Consider the following 24,402-nt stretch of genomic DNA (forward strand, 5'->3'; position numbering starts at 1 on the left):
TTCTCGTCGAGCGTCCAGCTTGAACCCCAGGTGTGTTTATGAAGCGCAAGACCAGCCGCGAAAGGAGATTCGAGTGAAAGCCCGTTTAAGAATTCGGCTATTAGCCTGCTGTCGTTCTGTCGTTCTACAGCGCTGATGACTACTGTCGTTCTACAGCGCTGATGAACGTCAATATACGCACGATGTGTGGTTCAGCAGTTGCTGAGCGAAGAGCAAGCGCAGGAGTTGCGGTGACGTCAGAACGACGTCGAGTCCTTATTGGCTCTTATCGAAGGATAGTTGATAGACCTTAAGGCAGCTTGCTTTGTCGTCTCCCCACTACCCTTTAGTCGGAGCCAATCAGAGCTCGGCTTTTTGACGTCACCAGAACCCCTGCAAAAGAAGCAGACGAACTTTCGCTCCGCATAGGTTGCTTTCAAAGCAAACATAGGCGACACGCTGTTACGACAGAATTGACACCATTTCCGATTGTTCTCTCAACACAACATTTACTTAAGTCGAACCTCTTTCGAGGGCACTAGATAAGGAGGGGGCAAGGCAATAAATACTGCATTTCGGCATTAAAAGGTTCAATGAGGAGCATTGCAATGCGCACCCAATTCGTTAGGTCAAAAGGGTCACAGTTTTCCCTGCAGTGCGGCTCTGTCTTTGCTGCCGTTTTCGTTGCTGCAAACGCAATCAACGGACTTTGCCTCGCTTTACTTCGGTGGCATTCGCGCCAACCGTCTACAACATGCAATCACGGATGCCACGAGAAACGACCGGATATCACAAAAGGACTCGTTCCGGCCGGTTCGGTGTGCTCCCGATGCATGGTGGAGGGAACGAGAGTATAGACGAAAAATGTGCGTAGTTTACATCAAAAACAGTAAATGTTAGTGGCCGCAATGGTAGCACAGTTGCACGATCCGTGCCAGAAAGCGGTCGGCTCTCACGTTGCGAGCAGCGAAGAGGAAATCGTTAAATTAGATATTCCGGCTTTCCCCGGGAAACAGGCTCTCGCATTCCCCGCTGGTAATCAGAAGTCACACGTGTCGCAGTTCAATGAACGCGGATGACAGGACTCGGGTGCAAGGCGACATATATTGTGACTGCTTCGAAGGTTCGTGAAACGTATAGGTATACCAACGACTAAACTTTCCGGTGTTCGGACGGCACTCGTGTTCTTCCCGATGGAACAAGAGGTTCATTACTCTGGAGCCGTGGTCCCACTGCTCGAATGCTTCGTACAAGACTCGTTTTGCTGCAGACACGATGATGGAATTATCCGAAAGCCTCAAGCATGTTCAAATTAAGCGGGTTTGCTTCGAACATGTGTATGCTGCGAAGTTGTCTGCAGGCACTTTTTGTACGACCTATGGGCAGTGTTAGGAAGTATTTTAATTACAATGTACTTCGAGTACTGCTACGACTAGGTTTAAAAACTTCTTTTTTACTTGAAGTATGTACATTCTTTGAGTGTGTATACTTGTGTTTTACTTAAAAGTATTTTTGGGGGGTACCTTCCGGGGAAAGTACACTTCCCGACATTCAATGTACATTTCCAGATTTGGTCTCGGTGAAATCAAGCTTTTTCAAGGACCACACGCCCGCGTCATTGGCTTTTTCCTGAACTATACGCAATTTCTGAGGTCGAACATAAGAGTTCACTAACCTCTAATAAAAAAAAATGTATTGTCACGTGGAAACACGTTCTCGTATTTCGAGACGTCATCAGGTCAGTTCTCTGAATAAAGTAACGGCGGCTGTAAGAGCGATACAAAAAAGGTGCCTTATAAGTTAATTTATAAAATAGTTTGTACGTGAGAGTGAAACAACTACTCTGTAATCACAGGATTTCATTCGCTGTCATTTTAAAGAATAACTGCAATGCACTCCCGATCACCCCTGGGCCATTCTATGCCAGAGGAGACGCGGCAACTTTGTCATGTCTGGGATTTACACGAAACTATTAATTTGAAATAAAAAAGAACTCCTAAACTCCAAGAAAAAAATTTTTTTTTTCTTTTTGTGAGAACACAATTTGTTATTCTTGCTTATATCAGGCTTTAAATTTCTGGAATTTGTATAAAACCTATGTAGTTGAGAAAAACATTGTAAAAAACGGTCGCGTACCATACAAATTTAAGTGGGCGCCTAATTACTTGATAATATGCCTCCATCTTACAATAAAATACAAACATTGAAAGATGCCATTTTGAGCCCAAATAGGAGCCTTAAAAAGAAGAGACTTTATTAGCTTCCTTAATTTTTTTTTTTAGTCATCTTGAACTTTGGGTGTTAGCTACAATACTTTTTTTTACTTTGTTCTCTCACAACTAATAATTGATTTGCATGTATAAATTCGCAAAACCTCGTTGTTTTGTGTTTCAATTAAATGACAAAATCTCCTGTTTACGCAGAAAATGCCAAATTGAGAGCCATAAAAAGCAATGGGGGCAGCGGCGCACGAAACATTCAAAATAGTCAAAAGTTTAATTCACCTCATCTGTTCAACATATCAAAAATTATAAAATTACGTTTTGTTGTTGCTAAGAATTTTTTTTTCTTCCTAAAAATAAATATATATATATATATATATATATATTTTTTTTTATGCCTTCAGGCGCCCGCCTCGTAGGGGAGCGTTCGCCAGCGAGGCGTCAACGGTGTGAGACGCCGCCGCAAGGTCTTCAACGCTTTCCTAAAAACACGTTGTATTCAGTTGAAGTGGACGTTATCCTGACTTCCATGCATCCGCGTCTTCTTTGCGTTTCGTCATGATGCTGACGTCGTCTTCATTTGACTACGCTTCTACCCAGGTAACTGCCGACAAACGCAGGCCTGCATCGCTGCTTCCCAAGCTTGGGAATGCATACTGCGCGTCGGCCTCGTCTTCGATATGCTAAACAGATGAGCTGGATTGAACTTTTGTCTATTTCGAAAGTTCCTGGCTCTCAATGTGGCTTTGTCTGCATGAACTGGAGATTTTGTAATGTAATTAAAATGCAACAGAACGAGGCTTTGAGGATTTAATACGAGCAATTCAATTTTTAGTTTTAAGAGAACAGAGGAAAAAAAGTATTGGTAGCTAGAATCCAAATTCAAGCCGACTAATAAAATAAAGAAATCTCATAAATGTTTCTTTTTCTTCTTCTTTTTGGAGTTCCTGTTTGGACCCAAAATGGCGTCTTTCAATGTTAGTATTTTAGGGTAAGCTAGGGAATATTATCAAGTAATTGGGCACCCACCTAAATTTGTGGGGTGCGCAACCATTTTTTCTACAGTTGGGTTTCTTAACAACGGGAGTTTTATGCAAATCCCAAAACTTTAACGCAATGATATCAGCAAAAATAAACTTGAGTTTTCCACAAAAAAAAAAATACTTTTTTAGGAGTTAGCAGGCTTCTTTATCAAATGATTTTTTTCGTACATATCCCAGACATGAAAAAATTGCCGCGTCTCCTTCGGAATAAAATGAACCCCGTCAAACAATACATACCGGTCAAAAAAAAAAAATCGCAATTGGTGATTTAAACAGAATTACGAAAGATTGCGTTAAAAAGTGCTTGTAGTTTACTTCGAAAGTACGTTGCGTTCATGATAATTTGCTTCAAGTACATTGCACCCAGTGGGTGAACTCTTGAAGTCCGCATCCTCTCATTTATTTTGTACTTTAGTTAAAGTACCTCTTAGATGCACTTTCCACATCACTGCCAATGTGAGAGGACCCATCATATATATATATTGTAGCGGAGACGCTGAGTGCGGGGTGAACAAAAAACATAAAAGAGAAGCAACCGGCACGCGACGAAGGGAACGCTCGTCGTGCTCGTGCGTGTGCGCGAGGCAGTTGGAAGCCAGCCACCGAAGATGTCGGACCTCTCTGTGCGGTGATTAAACCAGTTAAAAAGGAAAGCAGAAATTGTAACACTGGTGTCAGAAGTGGAGCTCCGTTCGGGCAGACGCCTTCCCCGGGCAATGGAACCTCCTACCAGTCCCGAAGGGGACCACACCGCAACTACCGGCGCCGAAAATCTCGCTTCTTCAGACCCGACAGCGTCCGAACCCATGGCCCTCTTCAAAAGCTGGCTCCAACAAGCCGAAGCGTCCTACGCTCGACGAGAGAGCCTGCTTCTCCAAACTATGACATCATCCATTCAGGACTTCACTGCCTCCATGACAGAACGTTTTCAACGCTTGGAGTCTCGATTCCCTGAACTCGAGGAGCAGCGCACCGCAAGCCCCCCAGTTCAGAACGCTACCCGACTTTCAACCCTGCGTCTCAAGCCATCGACATTTGACGGTACCGTCCCTTGGGCACCTTACGTATCCCAGTTCAACCTCATTGCTGACGCTAACCAATGGTCTCCGGCTCAAAAGGCACAAGCCTTGGCCGCCCATCTAACCGGACCAGCTTTGACAGTACTACACTACCTACCACCCGACACCCGCGATTCCTACCAGTGTTGCGGAGTTGCCACTCCGGAGTTGGAATGATTCCGGAATCATTCCGCATTTTCGCGACCCCGGAATGGAATGGGAATGGAATGGTGGCAACGTTCAGGAGAATGGAATGGGAATGGAATTAGATGCATTTTGCCCGGAATGGAATGGGAATGGAATGGGCCAGGTTCTTTATATTTTATTTATTTTTTATTTATTATTATTATTACTTTTTTTTTTTTTTACGTTTAGCTATACCGAGTTAGTCAGGCAGTCGGTTGTTCAGAATTAAAATGAGCGGGAAACTGCGAACCCGCGTAAGGTCCTAGCAGACTTTTGCGCAAAAGGAAAAGATGCAATACAAAAAACAAGCGTCAAAGCAAAGAACAGAGGAGGGAGGGGAGGGGGAAGGGGGGGGGGGGGGCGGCGGTGGCGGCGCCTTTTACCAGTGAAGTTCAACACATATCCGAATGCGTCTGCGCCTGTAATATTGCACGGCTGGTACGTCATTAGCCGACGTGAGCGTGACCTGCTGCTCTGGTGATCCGATACCCAGGAAGGAGGCCAGACTTGGCCTCGCTGTGCGGACCCAGACTTCGTACACTTTCGACTCGTCTCGAGCGCGCTGTTTCTCGAAGAGCTCGCACCTGTGCCGGCCATCTCAGGTCGCAATCCACGAGGTCTCTGTTTGAATGATGCTAACCGAAATTTGAAGACTGGCATTCATGCGTTGGAGCGGAGAGTCCGCAGGAAGGACCGTCACAACAGGGATGCCACCGTATCGATTTTTCGACCGTAACAAAAAGTAATACATTTGCTTCAGGATGCTTCAGGTGGTCCACTTTTCTTGAAAATTCCAAATGCGACTGCCTGCATGGTGTTCAACGAGGTCAGCTACCACGAAAGTATGTATTGTCCTTTCATACAGCAGCGTGGGTAAAGTTTCATGTTCAAGGCAACACCTACAGATTCAAGAATACTAGTTCATCCCACCGTGACGTCATGTGATCAGTGCTGACAGACGCGCCCTTATTGGACAGGGAAGTGGTGATGTTTTGATGGAATGTATTTTAGAGGTCGAAGTCTTTTCGCATATTTGGTCAGTCAGACAGGATGCCAGGGAAGGGACCGCGGTCAATCCTTGATGGAACGTTTTTTAAACCCATTTAGGACTCTTCGTCCGGAACCACTACCTTCAATGCGAAGTGCCAAGCCTGCGGAAAAGTAATTTCGGGACAAAAAACAAACAAACAAAAAACTTCCCCTTCAAACTTCCTCATCTCAGTTGGCGTCTCAAAGAAATTTGAAAAATGTATTGTATTATGAGTATTTATATTTCTGGCCTCCCTAAAATGTATTCTTTTGTATTTCCAATGACTTTTTGCCTCATTTTAAAATGTATTTTCGATACGTATCACGATACATTTGTATAGATATATTTGAGACTTGAGTATCAGTATCTTAGACAACTATTTTCATCTATCCCAGTATTTGTATTTCCAAATACATTTCTGAATATTTCTGCCCAACCCTGCAACGTAATCGAGCTGTCAAATTACACTTTTAGCGTTTAGGAATTGGAGGAATGGAATGGAGCGACTCAGCCATTCCAGGAGTGGGAATGGGCCCAGTGTCCCCATTCCTAGGAGTTGAAAGGAATGGAATTATTGAAAACTCTAATTCCCCGGAATGGAATTGGAATGGAATGTGGGTGCCCATTCCGCAACACTGATTCCTACGAAGCCTTGGTCGCGGCACTGAACGAGCGCTACGGGGAAGGACCACTCCGCTTTCTTCATCACGCCCAACTTCGCAACCGTCGTCAGTCTGCAACCGAGACAGTTTCTCAAGTCGCCGACGACATCGAGCGCCTCGCCCATCTTGCATTTCCTGGTTGCCCACAAGACACAATTGACGCTGTGGCAACCATGGCGTTCATTGACGCCATCTCCTCCGTTGAGGTGCAGGATGCGGTTCGCCTAGCACGCCCCAAGACTCTCCGAGCAGCACACACGGGCGCGCTGGAGATAGAAGCTGCTCGACAAGCATCACGATCTACGGTTCTGAGGCCTCCTACGCAGCCGCAAGCCCCGACAACAGCAACACATGCGCCTCCAGCCCCAGTTTGCTGGAACTGCCATGAGCAGGGCCACACGCGGGCACAATGTCCCACGTATCACCCCAGCAGCCGGAACCCAACAGCAACATCGCCGCGGATAATCACATCAACGCGTGTCCTGACAGCACCACTTACATCTATCTACCTTCAGGGCGTCGTCGACGGAGTTTCGGTACGCGCACTTGTTGACACCGGAGCTACAACCTTGGTAATTAGACCGGAAGTTTTGATGAAAGCGAATCGTGCTGTTCCACAAAGCTCTGACAGCTATGCTCTGCAAACCGCAACGGGAGACATGGTAGCCGTACTAGGCTCCACAACTCTACCCTTCACCGTGGGTAGCCTTCACGCTTCGCTGCCTGTTGTCGTTGCCGCTATCGAGGAGCAGTGCATCCTGGGCGTCGATTTCCTCAAAGCACACAAGTGCGTGCTCGATTTCAACGCTGGATTGCTGCATCTCGGAACTGACTCGTTTCCCCTAGGCGCCGCCAAGGTGACGGTCCTCTACGACACTGGGTTGCCAATAAACGACACCCTCCCGTATATGTGTCCTCGTACATCCTCTATCAAGCTAGCTGCGCACGTATTACCATTATACGAAGGCGCGTCTGCTTGTCTCGATAAACTCGATGCTGAGAGGTTTTGCCAGCTGCTTGAAAAATTCACAAGCCTTTTCAGCACGGGAGACGCAGATATAGGGCTGACATCGGTGGCGACACACCGGATTGTGACAGGACAGGCTTCTCCCATTTGACAACCCCCTCGGCGCATTCCTCTCACACAGAGGTCTCACGTCGACGACTTGGTGAAGACAATGCTTCAACAGGGCGTGATTGAACCAGCATGTTCCCCCTGGTCATCACCAGTTACGCTAGTGACAAAGAAGGACGGTACAACTCGATTTTGCATAGACTATCGAAAACTCAACGACGTCACTAAGAAAGACTCTTTTCCACTTCCTCGGACTAATGACATCTTGGATGCCCTCGCTGGGTGCACATGGTTTTCGACACTCGACCTCTAAAGCGGATATTGGCAGGTCCCGGTGCAACCAGAAGACCGCGAGAAGACCGCCTTCACCACAGGTATCGGCTCGTATCAGTTCAGAGTAATGCCATTTGGACTCTGCAATGCTCCAGCTACATTTCAGAGGTTAATGGAATCTGTCTTGAACGAGCTCATAGGCACTATTTGCCTTGTATACCTTGACGACATCATCGCCTTCGGCAAGACAGTCACAGACCATCTGGCGAATCTAAACTTGGTTTTTTCACGCCTGCAAAATGCGAACCTGAAGCTCACACCGAAGAAATGTTCGCTGTTTACAAGGCAAGTGGACTACCTCGGCCACATCATTTCGGTGGATGGCGTTTCCACAGACCCTCGGAAACTCTCTGCTCTCGTTGATTGGCCAACTCCGAGATCCACCACGGACATGCAGAGCTTCATTGGACTGGCATCGTACTATCGAAGATTCGTCTCCGATTTCGCTCACATCGCCAAGCCTTTGTATGCTCTGACTGAGAAAAAAGCGAAGTTCGTCTGGTCCTCGGAATGCCAGCGCGCGTTTGAGACGCTCAAAACAGCCCTCACGTCTCCGCCAACACTTGCGTATCCGAAGGAGACTGGACGCTTCATTCTTGACACCGACGCCAGCGCCTCGGCAATTGGCGCAGTTTTATCACAAGAGCAGGACGGACAAGAACGCGTCATTGCTTACTATAGCAAGGTCTTCACGAAGCCCGAACGCAATTATTGCACCACCCGACGGGAGTTGCTGGCCATCATCAAAGCCATCACCCATTTTCACCACTATCTACTGGGCCGGAAGTTTGTTATTCGAACCGACCACGCATCGCTGACATGGATGCTGAGCTTCAAGACACCTGATGGTCAGGTCGCCCGCTGGCTGGAACGCCTGCATGAATACGACTTCGACATACAACATCGTTCCGGCTCAAAGCACACCAATGCCGATGGTCTCTCTCGTAGGCCATGTAGTGAAAAGTGCAAGCAGTGCTTGAGCATTGAAAAGCGCAGCTTCGACACGCTTAACGCACTAACCAACCTGCCCTGCGACTACGAAGCGTGGACGCCAGAAGAGCTCCGAAACGCTCAACTTGACGACCCGGACATCGGCCCATTAGTAAGATGGAAGAGACAGAATAACAGGCCCCCTCCTAAGGAAGTATCTCGGCTGTCTCCGGCCCTCAAGAGTTACTTGGCGCAATGGGACTCTTTGCTGCTGCGCGACGGTGTTCTTTACCGACGCTGGGAGTCCGCTGCGGGCAACTCTGTTGTATGGCAACTGGTTCTGCCACGAAGACTCTGCTCTCAAGCGTTTCATCAGCTGCACACAAGCCCTGAAGGAGGAAATTTCGGCGTGAACCGCACCCTGAAAAAGATTCGGCAGCGCTTCTACTGGCTGCAGTGCCATAATGACGTAAAGCAATGGTGCCGTCTATGTGACATGTGCGTCTCACGGAAAGGTCCTCACGTAAAACAGCGTGCACCGCTTCAAGAACATGTCACGGGAGCACCTTTTGAACGCGTCGGCATTGATGTGCTTGGACCGTTTCCTCGATCTAAGCTTGGCAACAGGTTCCTGCTGGTCATTGTTGACTATTTCACGAAGTGGCCGGAAGTCATTCCTATACCGAGCCAGACCGCCTCCGAGATCGCCGACGCTCTGGTGAGGAACTGGATTACACGGTATGGAGTTCCCCTGAGCATCCACTCGGACCAAGGCAGGAGCTTCGAATCTCGGGTGTTCCAAGAAGTCTGCGAATTGTTCAACATCAAAAAAACAAGAACGACGCCTCTCCACCCGCAGTCAAACGGTTTAGTCGAGAGGATGAATCGAACGATCCTACAACATCTGTCCATGTTCGTCAGTGATCAGCAAGATGACTGGGATAGCATCGTGCCTTTGTTTTTGTATGCATATCGCACGTCTGCTCATGAGGTCACTGGCTATACGCCTGCCACAATGCTCTTCGGTCATGACCTTCGCATGCCCTGTGATTTAGCCCTTCCACGAGCATCAGAGCCGACCACAAACCCTGCGTCCTACGTAGGTGAACTGAGAACAAACCTCGAGCGGGTGCACGAATTTGCTCGACAGCGTTTGGCGAGCGGCTTGGATCGCATGAAAGCCCGGTACGACGCGCATGTCACAACACGCCCGTTCTCTCCAGGGGAAAGAGTATGGCTTTACAACCCGATTCGCAAGAAAGGACTGTCTCCGAAACTGCAGCGTAACTGGCAAGGACCTTTCATCGTCATCAAACGTCTCAGTGATGTGGCCTATCGCATACGTCGCAAAGATAGATCACGGGCCCTCGTGGTCCACCGCGACCGGCTGTGTTTGTATCAGGGACTTCTGTAGGACTTGCTCGGTCTTCAAAGGACGGGAGGGGGATAGTGTAGCGGAGACGCTGAGTGCGGGGTGAACAAAAAACATAAAAGAGAAGCAACCGGCACGCGACGAAGGGAACGCTCGTCGTGCTCGTGCGTGTGCGCGAGGCAGTTGGAAGCCAGCCACCGAAGATGTCGGACCTCTCTGTGCGGTGATTAAACCAGTTAAAAAGGAAAGCAGAAATTTTAACAATATATACAAACAAGAAACACTCTTCAGACAGTTTGCGCAGACTGTATGAGTGTATGATGTATTCGCAATGGAATCACGACTTTAGTGTGTCTGTTGACTGCAATCCCGCAAGATGTGTGTCCTGTTTCCCCAAGGATGTAGTGCTGCCGGCGCGCAGCATTGGTGCTTAGCATTCGCTGCATTTTGGTTGGGCTTCGTGTCCCAAGAGCAGAACCGTTGCGGCTCATATATGTATATATATACATTTAAAGGCGGGGGAGGGGATAGATGACTGTCCATCTGATCAGTGTCTGGTCCACGCAGCGCCCATTGACCTGCGGCCGCTGAGCCCCAGGGCCGTGGTCCGGCAGGGCAGCACGCTGCGGCTGCGCTGCGACGCCTCGGCGGTGCCCCGGCCCCGCATCTCCTGGTGGAAGAACGGCGAGCCCCTGGAAGGGGGCGGCAGGGTGCGCCTGCTGCACGGTCCCCCGCCGGAGAGCCTGCCCCTGGCGCAGCTGGAGCTGAGCGACATGGGCGACGACGACGAGGCCGTCTACTCGTGCAGGGCGTCACACCGGGAGTGCGGACAGCACGCGCAGACCAGCACCACCGTCTTCGTCAGGAGTACGTGAGTCTGGTGCAATCATCGGGGTCTCCTGGAGTCTTCAGAGTCTTGTGGAGTCTTCAAAGTTTTATGGAGTCTTCAGAGTCTTGTGAAGTCTTCATAGATTTACGGTGTCTTTAGAGTCTTGTGGAGTCTTCATAGTTTTACGGAGTTTCGAGTCTCTTCTGGTGATTTCTGGAGTCTTCAGAGCCTTTGACTCGCGCACGATCTTGCGTGGGGCGCCACCCGCTGACCATCTTTACCTCTTCGAGTTTGGACCACGGGTTCGAACAATAGACCACTTGGAAACGGTGCGCAGCGCCTTTTGCGGCGCAGAAGGAAATGCTGGGAACTGGCTGTATTGGCGAGGGTGTTATGCTAGATATATATATGGAGCGCTTTGTCCAACTTGTTTTACACCGAGCTCCGTGTTTACCCGATACAAGGCCTGTAGACTGGATTATTTGCGCCATCTTCCTCGGACATCAGATCGGACAGGAGTGCTGCGCGTCACAGTACGTCTGGGACTAATATGTAAATGTTGCTTCATATAATCGAACACGAGCCCTACTCAACGCTGACGATACGCCCTGCTACGTCAGTCGAGTGCCGAGTCAGAAATACAAAAAAAAATATATATAATGCCGAAATCGCTGCTGTCGCTACGCTGATTCTGGATGAAATGCATGAGCATTTAGCGCGAGACCCCTTTCGCAAAGGCGCATCCCCAACGGTGGGCTTTTCGTCAGTTTCAATTTGCACAACATTATGGGACAGCGAATCGCCATGTTTCGGTCAGCTTTCCCCCCGATGAGGTGTAGCCCTATCGAGCTGTTGCATCAGAATGTAGAGTCCTCATGTCATGATATTTCGCCACACGTAGTTCCCTGCCTCGTCGTGAGCGACGCCGCCGTCAGTTTATGCACTGATCACCTTGCTGTGTGGTTGGCAAACGTCGCTACCTCATCGTAAGGATGGACAGGAGCAGGGGGGAGTCGTTATGTGATCTTCAGTCGACCCATAGCTTCGAGAGCAAATTAATATATGTTTGCATAAACTCACAACAGTAAAAACCTTTTAGACCCTCAATTATGCTTTTTTCGGGTTGTTCCAGGGCTAACATTGTAGAGCCGCGGTCAAACTGCTCGTATACAGACAGCATACAAAAGACTATGGCTACAAACGTTATGACAGGATTATCATGCGGACACGCCTGAACCATGTTCGAAGAATGTTCGCTTCGAGCCTTCGTATATATCGTATTTTCTGGGATATAGCCCGCAAGGGCAAATTTGGGGTCAAAAATAAAATCATTTGCTCAGGTAGTCCGCACCCGGTGCATATAGTCCCGACGCCGTGCATAGTCCGCACCATGGTGCATAGTCGACACGGTAATCTTCTCATAGACGGCACACCCTGACAAATGTATGCTTTCTTAGCTCACAAAGAAGCTCGTATTATGATATAAATCATCGTTTAAACATACTCCTTCATTCATAAAATTCGTCACGTCTCGTCCTAATGAACCATGTTGAAAAACAAAATGTCTGTATAGTCCGCGCACGCGTACAGAGTTAGTCCGCACAGCCTAATTTTTCAACTTTTGAACATCTATAGTCCGCGGACTACAGCCCGGGAAATGCGGTATGTGCGTGTGCTTCGATCTAGTCTAAAGGCAGTTTTCTTATAAGCAATGTGGCAGAACCGTCGTACAAGGAAGAAAAATAAAAAGCTTCAGACGGTGTCTGCAGGCTGGGTGGATGAATGGATATTAATGGGTATACCCTTTGTAAAGGGCAGTAGCTTGCGCCACCTAGCCTATGTGTCTTTTGTATGATGTATTTGCAGTGAGACCTCGGTTGAAGGGTGTTCAAGGAGCACCCTTCAGGCGGCAGGGTCATAACTGAAAGACGAGGAATTGTGTGACTTCCTCGTCCGTCGCTTCCGCCGTACCAACGCGGTAAAACACAACAAAAACAAACAAAAAAAAAGGAAAAGCAGACTTTCATACATTTTGTAGCGATACCTCGCATAAACAACATTACTGATGCCATGAGGCGCGCGCGAGAACTTCTACAATGATAACAAAAACATAGAAACTTATACAATGATAACAAAATTAGAAATGCAAAACGTGAGGGAACTACCACACGAAAGAAACCACACTAACGAAATCCATAGCGTACATTGAAACAACCCGATGCATACAGTACGTTCAAACTCAAATTTAAAGGGGCACTGACAGGTCAAAAACTTTTTTTTTTTTATTATTATCTGAAACGATCGAAAACTCTGCCTGGACATTACCCTAAAAATTTGAAACTTTGGAACTCGGTATTTGTGAAGTAAAAAAAACAATGTCTCAAAGCCCAGTTTGAAGTTCCCGCGCGATCCGCGCCAGTGCAGTTCCGCACTGGTGCGCACCGGAGCGCCGGGGTGCGCCCCTTCGTCTTCGATCAAGTGCACTGGTGCGCACCGCACGTCTTCAGTCAACGGAGCGCAGCCTCCCGCTGCAGCGAAGACGACGAGCTTCTTACCATCGCCGCGATTAGCGTTGATTGCTGCGTTGGCAAGGGGCACCCGAAAGTTATGAACTTCGTGGAAAGCATTCGTTTCGATGGCACCTATCTCGTGGTACTCTTTCTTGAACCAACAGTGATGGTCAAAATATACTTGTGGAATTGTCGCCCGCTTTGTGACCCCGTCGACAATCACGTCCACGCAGTTCGTTTGCGTGGGACCGCTAAATCTGCCAGTAAAAATCATGAGTCATTCCACTCTGTGAAGGTTGATGACCAGCGAAGCTGTTTAGCACACGACGCAGACGCAACACAGAATTTTGAACAGAGGTACGAATCCATTTATTTTCTTGATCGGTGGACATCGTGACGAAAGGTACGCACACACATGTCGAAGGTTATAGCCGCCCCGAGGAGCTGGAGGAAACTAGGGATGCCGCGAACCACCCTAGGGTCGAAATCGAAAGGTTTCGATATTTTCGAACCGAACTGAGGTTCGAATTCGAAAGAATCGATATTTTCGACCGTACAGAGGTTCGAAATCGAAAAAATTCGCAACTTTCAAAAACCGTCGAGTTTCGAATTCAAAAAGGTCGAAGCTTTCACGGTTTCTAGGAGTTCGGGTTCGATTATTTCAAATATTTTTTCTTTTTACTTGAGGTTCGAGAAATTCGAAGATTTCGAATTTGTCTTACTTCAAAATCGAGAGATTCGAATGTTTCAAATTCCTTTAAATCTGAAATTCGAAAAATCAAACGTTTCGAATTCTTATCGACAAAGTTCGATAAATTCGAAGGTTTCGATTTCTTTCTACATAAAGTTCCAAAAAGGTCGAAGGTTTCGATTCTTTTTTAAAGCTAAATTTAAAAAAAAAAAAAAAAAAAAAAAAAAACTTCGAAGGTTTTGAATTTCTTTTAAGTCCAAGTGCGCAAAGTTCGAAGTCCAGTTTTCATGTTCCGCCCAGTTTCAAATAACGTTTTCGCGTCTCACTGGTTTTCGCGAAATCAGGTTTAGAAAAGTTCAGGTGTGATATTTAGACTGCGCGAAATTGTTCAGGCAATTAAATGAGACGACGAGTGTCCCGGATGTGTTGGGATATTTCACCAGTGCAGAGTGACGTGTGACCATAGATCAGTAATTGTGACTGCCAGCCCGGGGTGGGTCATTAACGTGCATCACGAAATAGTGATCACACGAACACACTGTTTTACGAGACTCATCCAGTTCGAAACGGTCAGGAGCAAGCAGGTGGTTGAGGCTCAGAAAAATCTTGAAGCGATCTGGCAAACTGCCTCCCTACCCCCTTGCACTCTGGCAGTAATCCGCTCGAACGCCGCCCGAGTGACGCTGGCATATAGTAAGTTCAGTTTGTACATGATGCAAAATCCTGAGACCGGGAATGAAATTTGAAAGAAAAAGTGTAAGAAGACAGTAAAAAGGGGACAGGACTAACGCCTCAAACTCAGCTCTGGGAATGAAATTTGAAAGAAAAAGTCTAAGAAAACAGAAAAAAGGGGACAGGACAACGTCTCAAGCTCAGCTCAGGACAACGTCTCAAACTCAATTCAGCTGAAAACTCAGTTCAGGTCAACGCCTCAAACTCAACCCAGCTGAGTTTGAGACGTTGTCCTGTCCCCTTTTTCTGTCTTCTTACACTATTTCTTTCGAAATTCATTTCCAATCTCAGGATCTTACATCATGATTAACATACACCAGCTCGCCTGCACCTTGACATTTTTTTAGTTCGTAATTGCTTTGGAGGTTTATTTTCCGGGACGGAAGAAACGCCGAACAAGAAGGACAGAAGCCGACACAACTTGAGGTCGAGGAGCGTTCTACTAGCCACCATAGTTCTACCATACCAGTGGCGTCGCAAGAGGAAAAGCGGGGGGAAGAGGAGGGGGGGGGGGGGGGGGGGGAGAAGAGGAAATACGGGAAAAGAGGGTATGGTCGAGCTTATTTTAATTTGAAATTATTTATGCATATGTATAGCTACTGTCGCTCTTCACTGCATAAAAGATCGCGTAGATGGTCATTGTTAGAAACTCGTTGTTAGAAGGCATTACTCGTCACTTGCTTGGTGATTCGGAAGTTCAAAGCTATGTCTTTTCGACCTAAATAACTGTGCCATTGGAAAAAAATGATAAATAAATAAACATAGCAATAAATGCAAATATGAAAAGCTGGAGAAAAAAAAAACTATCAAGAACCCGCCAGAAGTGTTGTATTCTTCCATATTTGGAGGCTCAGAACTACGAAACAAGTTTCTCCTACCAAAATGAGTACAGGCTAAAAGAAACACGTCCCAGAAACGTAAAATAAGAAAAAAAAAAAAAAAAATTTTTATGACGTGCTGAACTTGAACAATTTTAAAAATCTTCCTCCATGAGTTAATTTATTCCTCAACGTGAAAAAAACAATAAGTACATTTTTTTGTATTCTGCAGATGGTAATGATATGTACTGTCTCTGGTGTTAATTTAAATGGGATACCTCAAACAATTTAGACGAAACAAATTACCAAGTTTAGGGCATAATTGCCCGTAGATACATGCTTGGATATTTCTCCGAAACTCGTCTTGAACAATAATAATCATATCTTAAGACGACACTTACCTAGTCTATACATAGATCATTTTTCAAAAGTTTAATATCTCTACCGTATATAGTTTCGGCTATAGCGCGCTTCAAATAGGGCACAAACGACAATTGCCAATCACCCGTCGTCCTTCTCGATCCTTCGGGAATTTATCTCTTTGAAACTAAGCATGCCAGAACATTGAAATAAACGGCATTGTCTTTCGTAAGGAATGCGGCACCGCATGTAAAAATGTGGAAAAAAAATTACGAATGTACTTCACTGCTTGAATCTAAATGAAACCACCCTCCGGTCTTTCGAAGTTCGACGAACTTCGAACTTTTACCCTAAAAGTTCGAAGTTCGTCGACCTTTTGACTTTTCAGGAATTGGATAATTTTCGAATTCTTTCGATTAATAAGTTCGAAAGTTCGAAAATTAACGAATTTCTTAGCGTAGAAAGTTTGAAAGTTCGAAAAGCTTCGGAAATTTTAGTGCAAGAAGTTCGAAAGTTCGAAAATCGTCGATTTTTTAGTCTATCAAGGCCGAAAGTTCGACAAGCATAGAATTTCGCAGCGTAATAAGCTCGAAATATTCGAAAAGCGTCGAACTTCTTAGTTTAACAAGTTCGAAACCCCACGAGTTCGAAACCCCAGTCCACACGGAGAAATTCGACTTCCGTCGAATTTCTCCGTGTGGAAAGTTCGAAAATTCGAAATCTTTCGCACCTTTCGACCACCTGAATCGATCATCGAACCTCCGGTTCGAAAAAAAGTTCGCGGCATCCCTAGAGGAAACTAGACACGCGCGGCGGGAGTGGAACCGCCAGACTGCCACCCGACGGAACGTAGATGGATGGATGGATGGATGAATACGGCTGAGCCCTTTGGATCGGGCGGTAGCTTACGCCACCTAGCCATTTTGTTTTACCATTTAAGCTTAGAATATTTAAATGTGAAATCTATATTCACTCCGCAGTGCAAAGAAAGTGAGGCTATGAAACCCCCTTGCCATCAGTGATTAAGAAAATACCTAGTTTTCTCTCGATTTCTGCCACCATTCACTTAATCTTTGCTTGGTAATCTCTACAGTCTTGAAATCCACTCTCCCTTCGCTGTCTCTAAAACCCAATGACTTTATTAAATCTATGTTGTCTTCGGTAGGCATAGGGTGAAGCCCTTTACAGTAGAGTATCAAGTGCTCAGCCGTCTCGTCCTCCTCTCCACAAGCAGTGCACACTGTATCAATTTCCTGGTACTTCACTCTGTATGTTCTGGTTCGCAGAACACCCGTTCTTGCCTCAAACAGCAATGAGCTTCCCCTAGAATTGTCATAAATGCTTTCTTTGGCAATAACTCTTTTGTTTAATCTATAGCTTTCCAGAGCAGTCTTTGTCTGCATTCCCTCTAGCCACCGATCTCTTTCTGTGGCCTTAACTTTCTTCTTAACTGAGACTTGCTCTTCCGTATCTTCGCTATAGCCCAAAAACCTTCCTCTTAATTTCCTAGTGCGCTGTCTCCACTTTGTGTCTACACTCCTCATGTATAAATAGCTGAAAACCTTTCGTGCCCATTGCTCCCCATCCATTAGCCTCAACCTATCCTCAAATTCTACCTTGCTCACCGCTTCCCTGCTCTCAAATGATGACCATCCCATGTCTCCTTGTACTCCCTGGTTTGGCGTTTTGCAATGCGCCCCCAAAGCCAGTCTACCTACTCCGCGCTGTTTTATTTCTAGTTTCGCATGCACTTCGGATTTCATGCATAGCACTGCGTTTCCAAAAGTCAAGCCAGGCACCATGACCCCTTTCCAAATCTCTCTCACCACCTCATACCTGTTGTAATTCCAAAGTGCTCTATTTTTCATTACAGCTGCATTTCTGTTGCCCTTACCTATTATATACTTTTCATGGTCTCTGAGATATTCTGCACCATCACATATCCATACCCCTAGATACTTGTATTTACTAGCTCTCTCAACTGTAATATTCTGTATCTTCAGCCTCTCAACTTCATCCTCGTTAAAAATCATGACTGCCGATTTTTCGCTACTGAATTCTAAACCTAATTCCTCTCCTTCCCTACCACAGATGCTCATTAATTCCTGCAACTCTGTCCTGTTGTTAGCCATTAGTACAATATCGTCCGCATACATCAATCCCGGTAAGGATTGCTGAATTTTTTGGCCTAGCTTACTGTAAGAAAGGTTGAACCCAAGCCCACTCTTCTCTAGTCTATCCTCCAATCCTCTCAGATACAACATAAACAGCAAAGGCGATAACGGGCACCCCTGCCTAAGGCCTCGTCTTATCTCTATTTTCCCTGTCACCTTTCCTTCCCATGTTATAATCACCTTGTTATCTTTGTAAATGTTCCTTAATAGTGCTGTTAGTCCTTCATCTAGGTTTAAGTTCTCCATTATGTCCCACAGGTTTCTTTGGTTCACATTGTCATAGGCACCCTTGATATCCAGAAATGCCAGCCAGAGCTGTCTGTTTTCTTTTTGCGCTATTTCTATACACTGTGTTAGAGAAAATAAGTTGTCCTCCAACCTTCTTTGTTTTCGAAACCCGTTCTGTAACTCGCCCAGTATGCCCTGGCAATCTACCCATTCCTCCAGTCTGTTCTTTATAATCTGCATTACCAACCTGTAAATAACCGGTGTCACGGTTATAGGACGATAATTCCTAATATCAGACTTATCTCCCTTTCCCTTATATATCATACTCATCGTACTAAGCCTCCATTCATCTGGAATATTTCCTTTTGTTATCATGGTACTCACTACCTCCCTTAGTTTTGCCTTAGATTTAGGACCCAAATTCTTCACCAGCTTGATAGGGATACCATCTGTGCCTGTCGACGTGCCACTAGGGACTCTTCGTTCCGCCTTTTCCCATTCTCTTTGTCCAAAATCCGCGATGTCACAAACTGGACTGCTACTTCCTTCGGTTCTCCTATCTTCCACATGTACCCGTTCCCGAAATTTCTCCTCCATCACTGCTCCTATATATTGTATCGCATCATCTCCCTCTAATTGATCTCCCTGATGCGAGAGTATAAACCTCTGTCTAGCTTGCGTTGTTTCACCGAGTGAGTTCAAGTGCTCCCAAAACTTCTTGGCAGCATTTCTATCTTTCTTACTTACATTACTCATCCATTCCTCACCCTTTCTCTGAATTTTCGCATTGATCAAACTGGATGCCTCTCGGCGACATGTTACAAAATTGTCCCATTTTCTTTTTACTTCCGTTTCGGACTCCCCACTACGCTTGGAATACCTGTGTTCTCTAGAGGCTTCCTGACGTTTTTGTATCGCTTGCTTCACTTCTTTGTCCCACCAACTTTTTGGTCTATGTCCTTGCTTCCCCTTTCGTTTACTCTTAACTTTGTCTAGTTCTAGAGAAAAAAGCCTAGTTAGGCTCTCATAGGTCCAATCTGTATGCCGTTGCCCTGAAACTGCTGCCTCTATTCTTTCAACAACTATTTCCAACTCTTTGTCGCTGCAGAAAGTTTGCTTTGAATTATGTTGTCTAGTTTCAGCATTTACTTCTCTGGCAAAATTCAGCTTAATACGTTTGTGATCACTACCAAGACTTTTGGAACCTTCTTCATCTATTTTCATTACTTGTAACTTACCATATATTTTGTGTGACACGAGTACGTAATCTATAGTTGAATGCAGATTGCCAGTTTCCCAAGTTATGTGCCCGTCACACTTCTGACTGGTATTACATAAAACTAAGTCATGTTTTTCCACCAGTTCTAGTAATATGCTTCCAGTTGAGTCCGTATACCCATCCAGACCCTCAATATGGGCATTCATGTCTCCCATAATAATTATTTCGGAGCCTTCCCCTAGTTCACTAATGTCTCTTGATATGCAATCAATCATTTTTCTGTTTTCCTCTTTAGCACCTGTCCCTGTCCATAAGTAAACCACTCCAAGGACTGTTGATTCCCCAGCGACTTTTCCTTTCAGCCACAAATGTTCGGCGCACTCCTTTCTGATCCTTTGAAAGTTCATATTCTTCTTAATGAATGCTCCAATTCCACCTCCCTTCCTCGTTCCCTCCATTCTGTTGCATTCTTCCCACACATAGTCAGGGTTGCAAGGTGGCTGCTCCATGTCTCTGAGATGTGTTTCCACAAACCCATACACCATTAAATCCTCCTTTCTTAGTTGCTCCTCTACCTCTTCCCATTTTAACCTATTTCTACCACCCTGCATGTTAATATATCCAATGTCTGATTGTGCTGATTTTTTATACCTGTTTTTACGTTTTCTCCTCTTTTTAACCCTGGGTGCCTCTCCTGACTTTGTTGGGTTTTCAGTTACTTCAGTGCCCCCAGGGCCCTCGGTCCCCCCAAAAAAGACACGTGCGACGGGACCGCCACCCCGGGGAAGGAAAGGAAACTAGACACGCAAGCGGGGCTTGGAACGACGACAAAGAGAGGGCGGTACGAGCATAGACAACGTCCGAGTTTTTGTTGACGCACACCAAAAATGCACGGAACCCTAGCCATAAACAGCATCGCTGTAAAAGCCATACAAGCACCGCGCGCGGACGTGGGAAAAGAAAAAAAAAAAAACGAACTATGCGCGAGGTGACACATGGTGGCGGTCGCCGCGGCACTGGCGGCGCACCGGCGCGGCTTGTCCTCGACGTTGCACCGACTTTGCGCTGCACGGCCGAAGAACGCTGTGCATTGTCTTCGTTTCAGGGCAGTTCCGGTGCGAGTTGATCGAAGATGCTAAAATATTGAGTCGTCCAGCAACTCGAGTTTCTCTCACGCCTTCGAACTGTCCCAACCCGAAGCGTCGTGTTCGCCCGCGTTCCGCAATCAAACGCTATGGCTGTGAGCAGACGACGACGCTCATTTTCGAGTTTGGAGTTCTTTTAGGGCCCTTTCAGCGATCTCAAATTCTTTGAGACGGTGTAAGGTCGAAGAGAACGCGCAGTGGACTTTTGTGAGCGACGTGAGGGGCCCCGTCGTGCCGGTTCTGTGTGAAAAGTTGCCCCGGCAGAGTCACAACCGAAACTACGATACACAAACACCAAATCCAGTTGTTTTGACCTTTTTAACGATTTCCTTTTCGAAGTAAGTCGTCGGGCACCTAAAAAAGAAGACTTCGTCCAATTCCCCGACTCACCGAGCATCCTCACGGATGCGCCGAGCGCTGCCAGCGCTGCCATGTTTTCCGAGGGAGGATAAAAAGCGGCGACATATCACTCCGGAATGCGATTTTCGGTCATTATTAAATACCATAGAAACGTCGCTTACAAAGCTTCTAAATTTCCAAACTTTTGAGGTCACAAATAAAAAGAAGCGAGGAGCTGAGAGAAGGACGCCAACAACAAAAAAGGTGCGCGGGCGCCTGAAAAATATTTTTCTGTCCTGTGTTTTATTTATTTATTTTTTCTGCGTGTGTTTATGACTACAACTTGCATCGTTTTAGACAAAAAAAAACGACTTTTGGGCTGTAAATGCCCCTTTAAACAAACTAAAAAAAAAACTTAATTTAAAGCGTTTAGCACTGATTGTAGGCAATTTGGGTTGAAGCAATTCCCGCAAGATGCTCACTGATATTTGGCTTGAATCGATATCTTGCTAACCCAGCTGTATACTGCATCGGGAGTCATTTAATTCTATCTCGCACAAAAAAAATCCTTGAAAGAGGCGTACTCGTCCGACGCAGTAACCGAAGGCGATCAAGGCGGTTATAAGCGATGGGCCGGTCGCTTTCCCTCACTGAAAAATGACAAGTGGGTTATTACTACGCGAAATAGCGGTGCTGAAAAAAAGTGCAACGATGGGTTCGCAGGACGGGTCGTACCACCCTTTTAGCCCCCGAAAAGGTGTAACAACCTTTAGCTCGAATGTTTATAAATATGCCGTAGAGCTTTACGGTTTTAAGCGAAAAAGCGAACACCAATCTCTGAAAGTTTGTATGTATATATATATATATATATATATATATATATATATATATATATATATATATATTCAGGGATGGGCAGTATTTCAAATACAAGTATTTTAAATACGTATTTCAAATACTTTGGGTATTTTGCATTTGTATTTAATTACAAATTGGGTCTATTTGACCGTTGACGTGTGTATTTAAATACTAACACTTGGGTATTTTAAATACAATTGTAATTAAATACAATTTTGTGGGCGAAAATACATCTCTCAAATTCTTTGTCACTGTCCAGACCAGGAAGAAAACTACGTTCTGCACCAAATGCAATGTCTCTCAATCAAGCACAAGCGTTTAGTGACTTTGTGATTACGGTGCTACTCCAGGGCAAGAATAGTGACGAAATCGACGTTCACAGGCAGACTGACTAAATAAGTGCCTGTGACAACTTGTGACGCTTTCCAGCAAGATTTCCAACCACATTTTTGCCTGCAACATTCTAAACGCGCGGGTCGTCCAGATTTTCGTAACTGGTGCGAGTTGCAACAATAAAAAAAATTCTCTAGCTAGTGCTGCGCGTCTTGGTCGTCTCGGCTCTTTGTTGGTCTATACAAAAATATAATCGAAAAAAAAAAAAAAGCTGCTTGAAGCTTTATACTTTTTTTACTTATTACGTCCAAACTTATTACTTTTTTTTTTTGTGATTATATTTTTATTACGTTACTAGATCCTTGCACACTAACTCCCGAGTGTGCGATGCGAAATTAAAATGAGATACCCAGAAACCCGTTGCAGGTGCCCTGAAGTCGCTGATGCAAATTTCGAGGAATGTATTTGGAAAAGTATTTGGAGGAGACCAAATATATTTGGTTGTATTTGTATCTTGTATTTGAATACTTTTTTAGCAATGCAATTTGATTTGTAATTAAATACATTTTTGACGAAGTATTTTGTATTTGTATTTCGATACATATTTGCATGTATTTTGCCCATTCCTGTATATATTAAACTATGAAACTCTTAGTTTTTCACTGTATTTATCTTTTTTTTTTTTTTTTTTTTGGGGGGGGGGGGGGGGGGGGTATTTGGAACAGATAGCCGAGGCACACGATGAAAACGTCCGCCGATTTCCCTTATAAATAAACATCGAAAAAACTAGGGCCTATTTAGAAACAAGAACGATTTGGCCACTGCGCATGCGCTAAAAATGCTTATTTTTTAAGATTTTTTTTAAGAGCAATGCGGTGTAGTATTAGCACGTGCCTTGTGTTTCACCGCATGTACGTGATATTCGAGGATTGCAGCGCAGGCGCAGTACGTGTCGCAGGTGCGACGACCGCTGTCGAGAACGACGCAAGCCGCGTTTCGTCAGTCAAACGAAAGAGAACTTTCACCGCGCCAGCTGCGTGACGCCACGGGCATTGCGCCTGGGCCAATTCGGCAGACGCGAAAAAATCCCAACGCTGCCAACGCCGTCGGCGCACGCCGTCCCCTCCTCCTCATGCTTTCGGTCCTCCATGGAAGAACGAATTTCATTACCAAGCAAGCTGTTACACAAATAAAAGACACACACAAAAAAACGAGGGGAAATAATATCTTTACGAAACACAGGCGGAACGGACGTCCTAAACGGGAAACAAAACGTGTTGGACGCCGTTAGATGTCAATTTTCTTTCCGCGTCTCCACCAGGCCGCCAGGGCCGCGGCCAAGCGCGGCAGCAAAGCGAGCAAGGCGCAGGGCGACGCAGGCATAGCGACGCCGTGACGTCATCGCCGTATCAGCCCACCGGCGCGTGGCGGCGCTCGCGTCGAAAAGAGAGAGAGAGAGAGAGGTAGAGAACCTCAATTTAAGAGAGAGTGCAACCCAAACTGGCGAGTGTTTGCAACCTAATGGCGGACGCCACTTGCGCGGTTGCACCCTTTGTACATACAAGTGCGCATGCGCGGTGTTATTTTGTGGCGAAAGAAAAGCGAGCGGGAGCGGAAAGCCAAAGACGATTGCGGACCATCAACGCTTTCGGCGCCTCTTCGCACCCTACACCACGTGACTCAAATAGCCTCGTTGCCAATACTCTCAAAACTAGGCACTGGGAGGAGGAAAGTTGCAAGCAATCGACGGAGACAGCGAGAAGAAAAAAAAACCCGGACGCAGTTAGCGTCAGTTCGTTACTCAGGTCGGCGTAGCAACCGACGCGAAACGCCTCAAGGACCTTGACCGAACTACGCCGGGCAGTTCGGACCGGAGTCGTGTGAACGCACGGCAGTCAACATCCACCTACCACCGGCCGACTCCGTCGCAAGCCCGCCCGTCAACCACAAGTCATCATGGTGCCACCGACACTAGGAGCCGTGTTGCTACTTTGCGTCGTTGGAGCAGGTATGGAGTGACCCGCCGCAATAGCCTTTCCGCGTAGAATTCGCCTGAATTCGAAGGGTGTTTCGACGTCTCCGATGCCGCATATTTCGGTCGGGCCCTTCACTTTCTGCTGCGCCGCTTTCTCTTCCGTCGTGAGCGTAGCGCAATAAGACAATCGATTGGTTGCTTGTGGGCCTCGCGGAAATCCACCCAGCGCTTCAATCACGCGTTGCAGGCAAATTCCGAAAGAAAACAAAAATGGTGGCTTCGATTTTCTGCCGTTGCTCCT

General features: G+C 46.2%; 1 protein-coding gene across 2 annotated transcripts in view; it reads left to right on the forward strand.

Annotated features, from left to right (window-relative positions):
• Nucleotides 1-24,402, forward strand: part of LOC8041721 (neuroplastin) — a 67,396-nt gene that overhangs the window by 15,455 nt on the left and 27,539 nt on the right. For both annotated transcript variants that reach the window (XM_042289070.1, XM_042289069.1), the window contains one exon: nucleotides 10,458-10,757. In XM_042289070.1, the coding sequence (XP_042145004.1) occupies nucleotides 10,458-10,757 (300 nt within the window). The remainder of the gene's footprint in view (nucleotides 1-10,457; nucleotides 10,758-24,402) is intronic.

The sequence above is a fragment of the Ixodes scapularis genome, unplaced genomic scaffold, assembly GCF_016920785.2.
Source record: "Ixodes scapularis isolate PalLabHiFi unplaced genomic scaffold, ASM1692078v2 PGA_scaffold11__112_contigs__length_91849675, whole genome shotgun sequence".
In the NCBI taxonomy this organism is placed as follows: Eukaryota; Metazoa; Arthropoda; class Arachnida; order Ixodida; family Ixodidae; genus Ixodes; species Ixodes scapularis.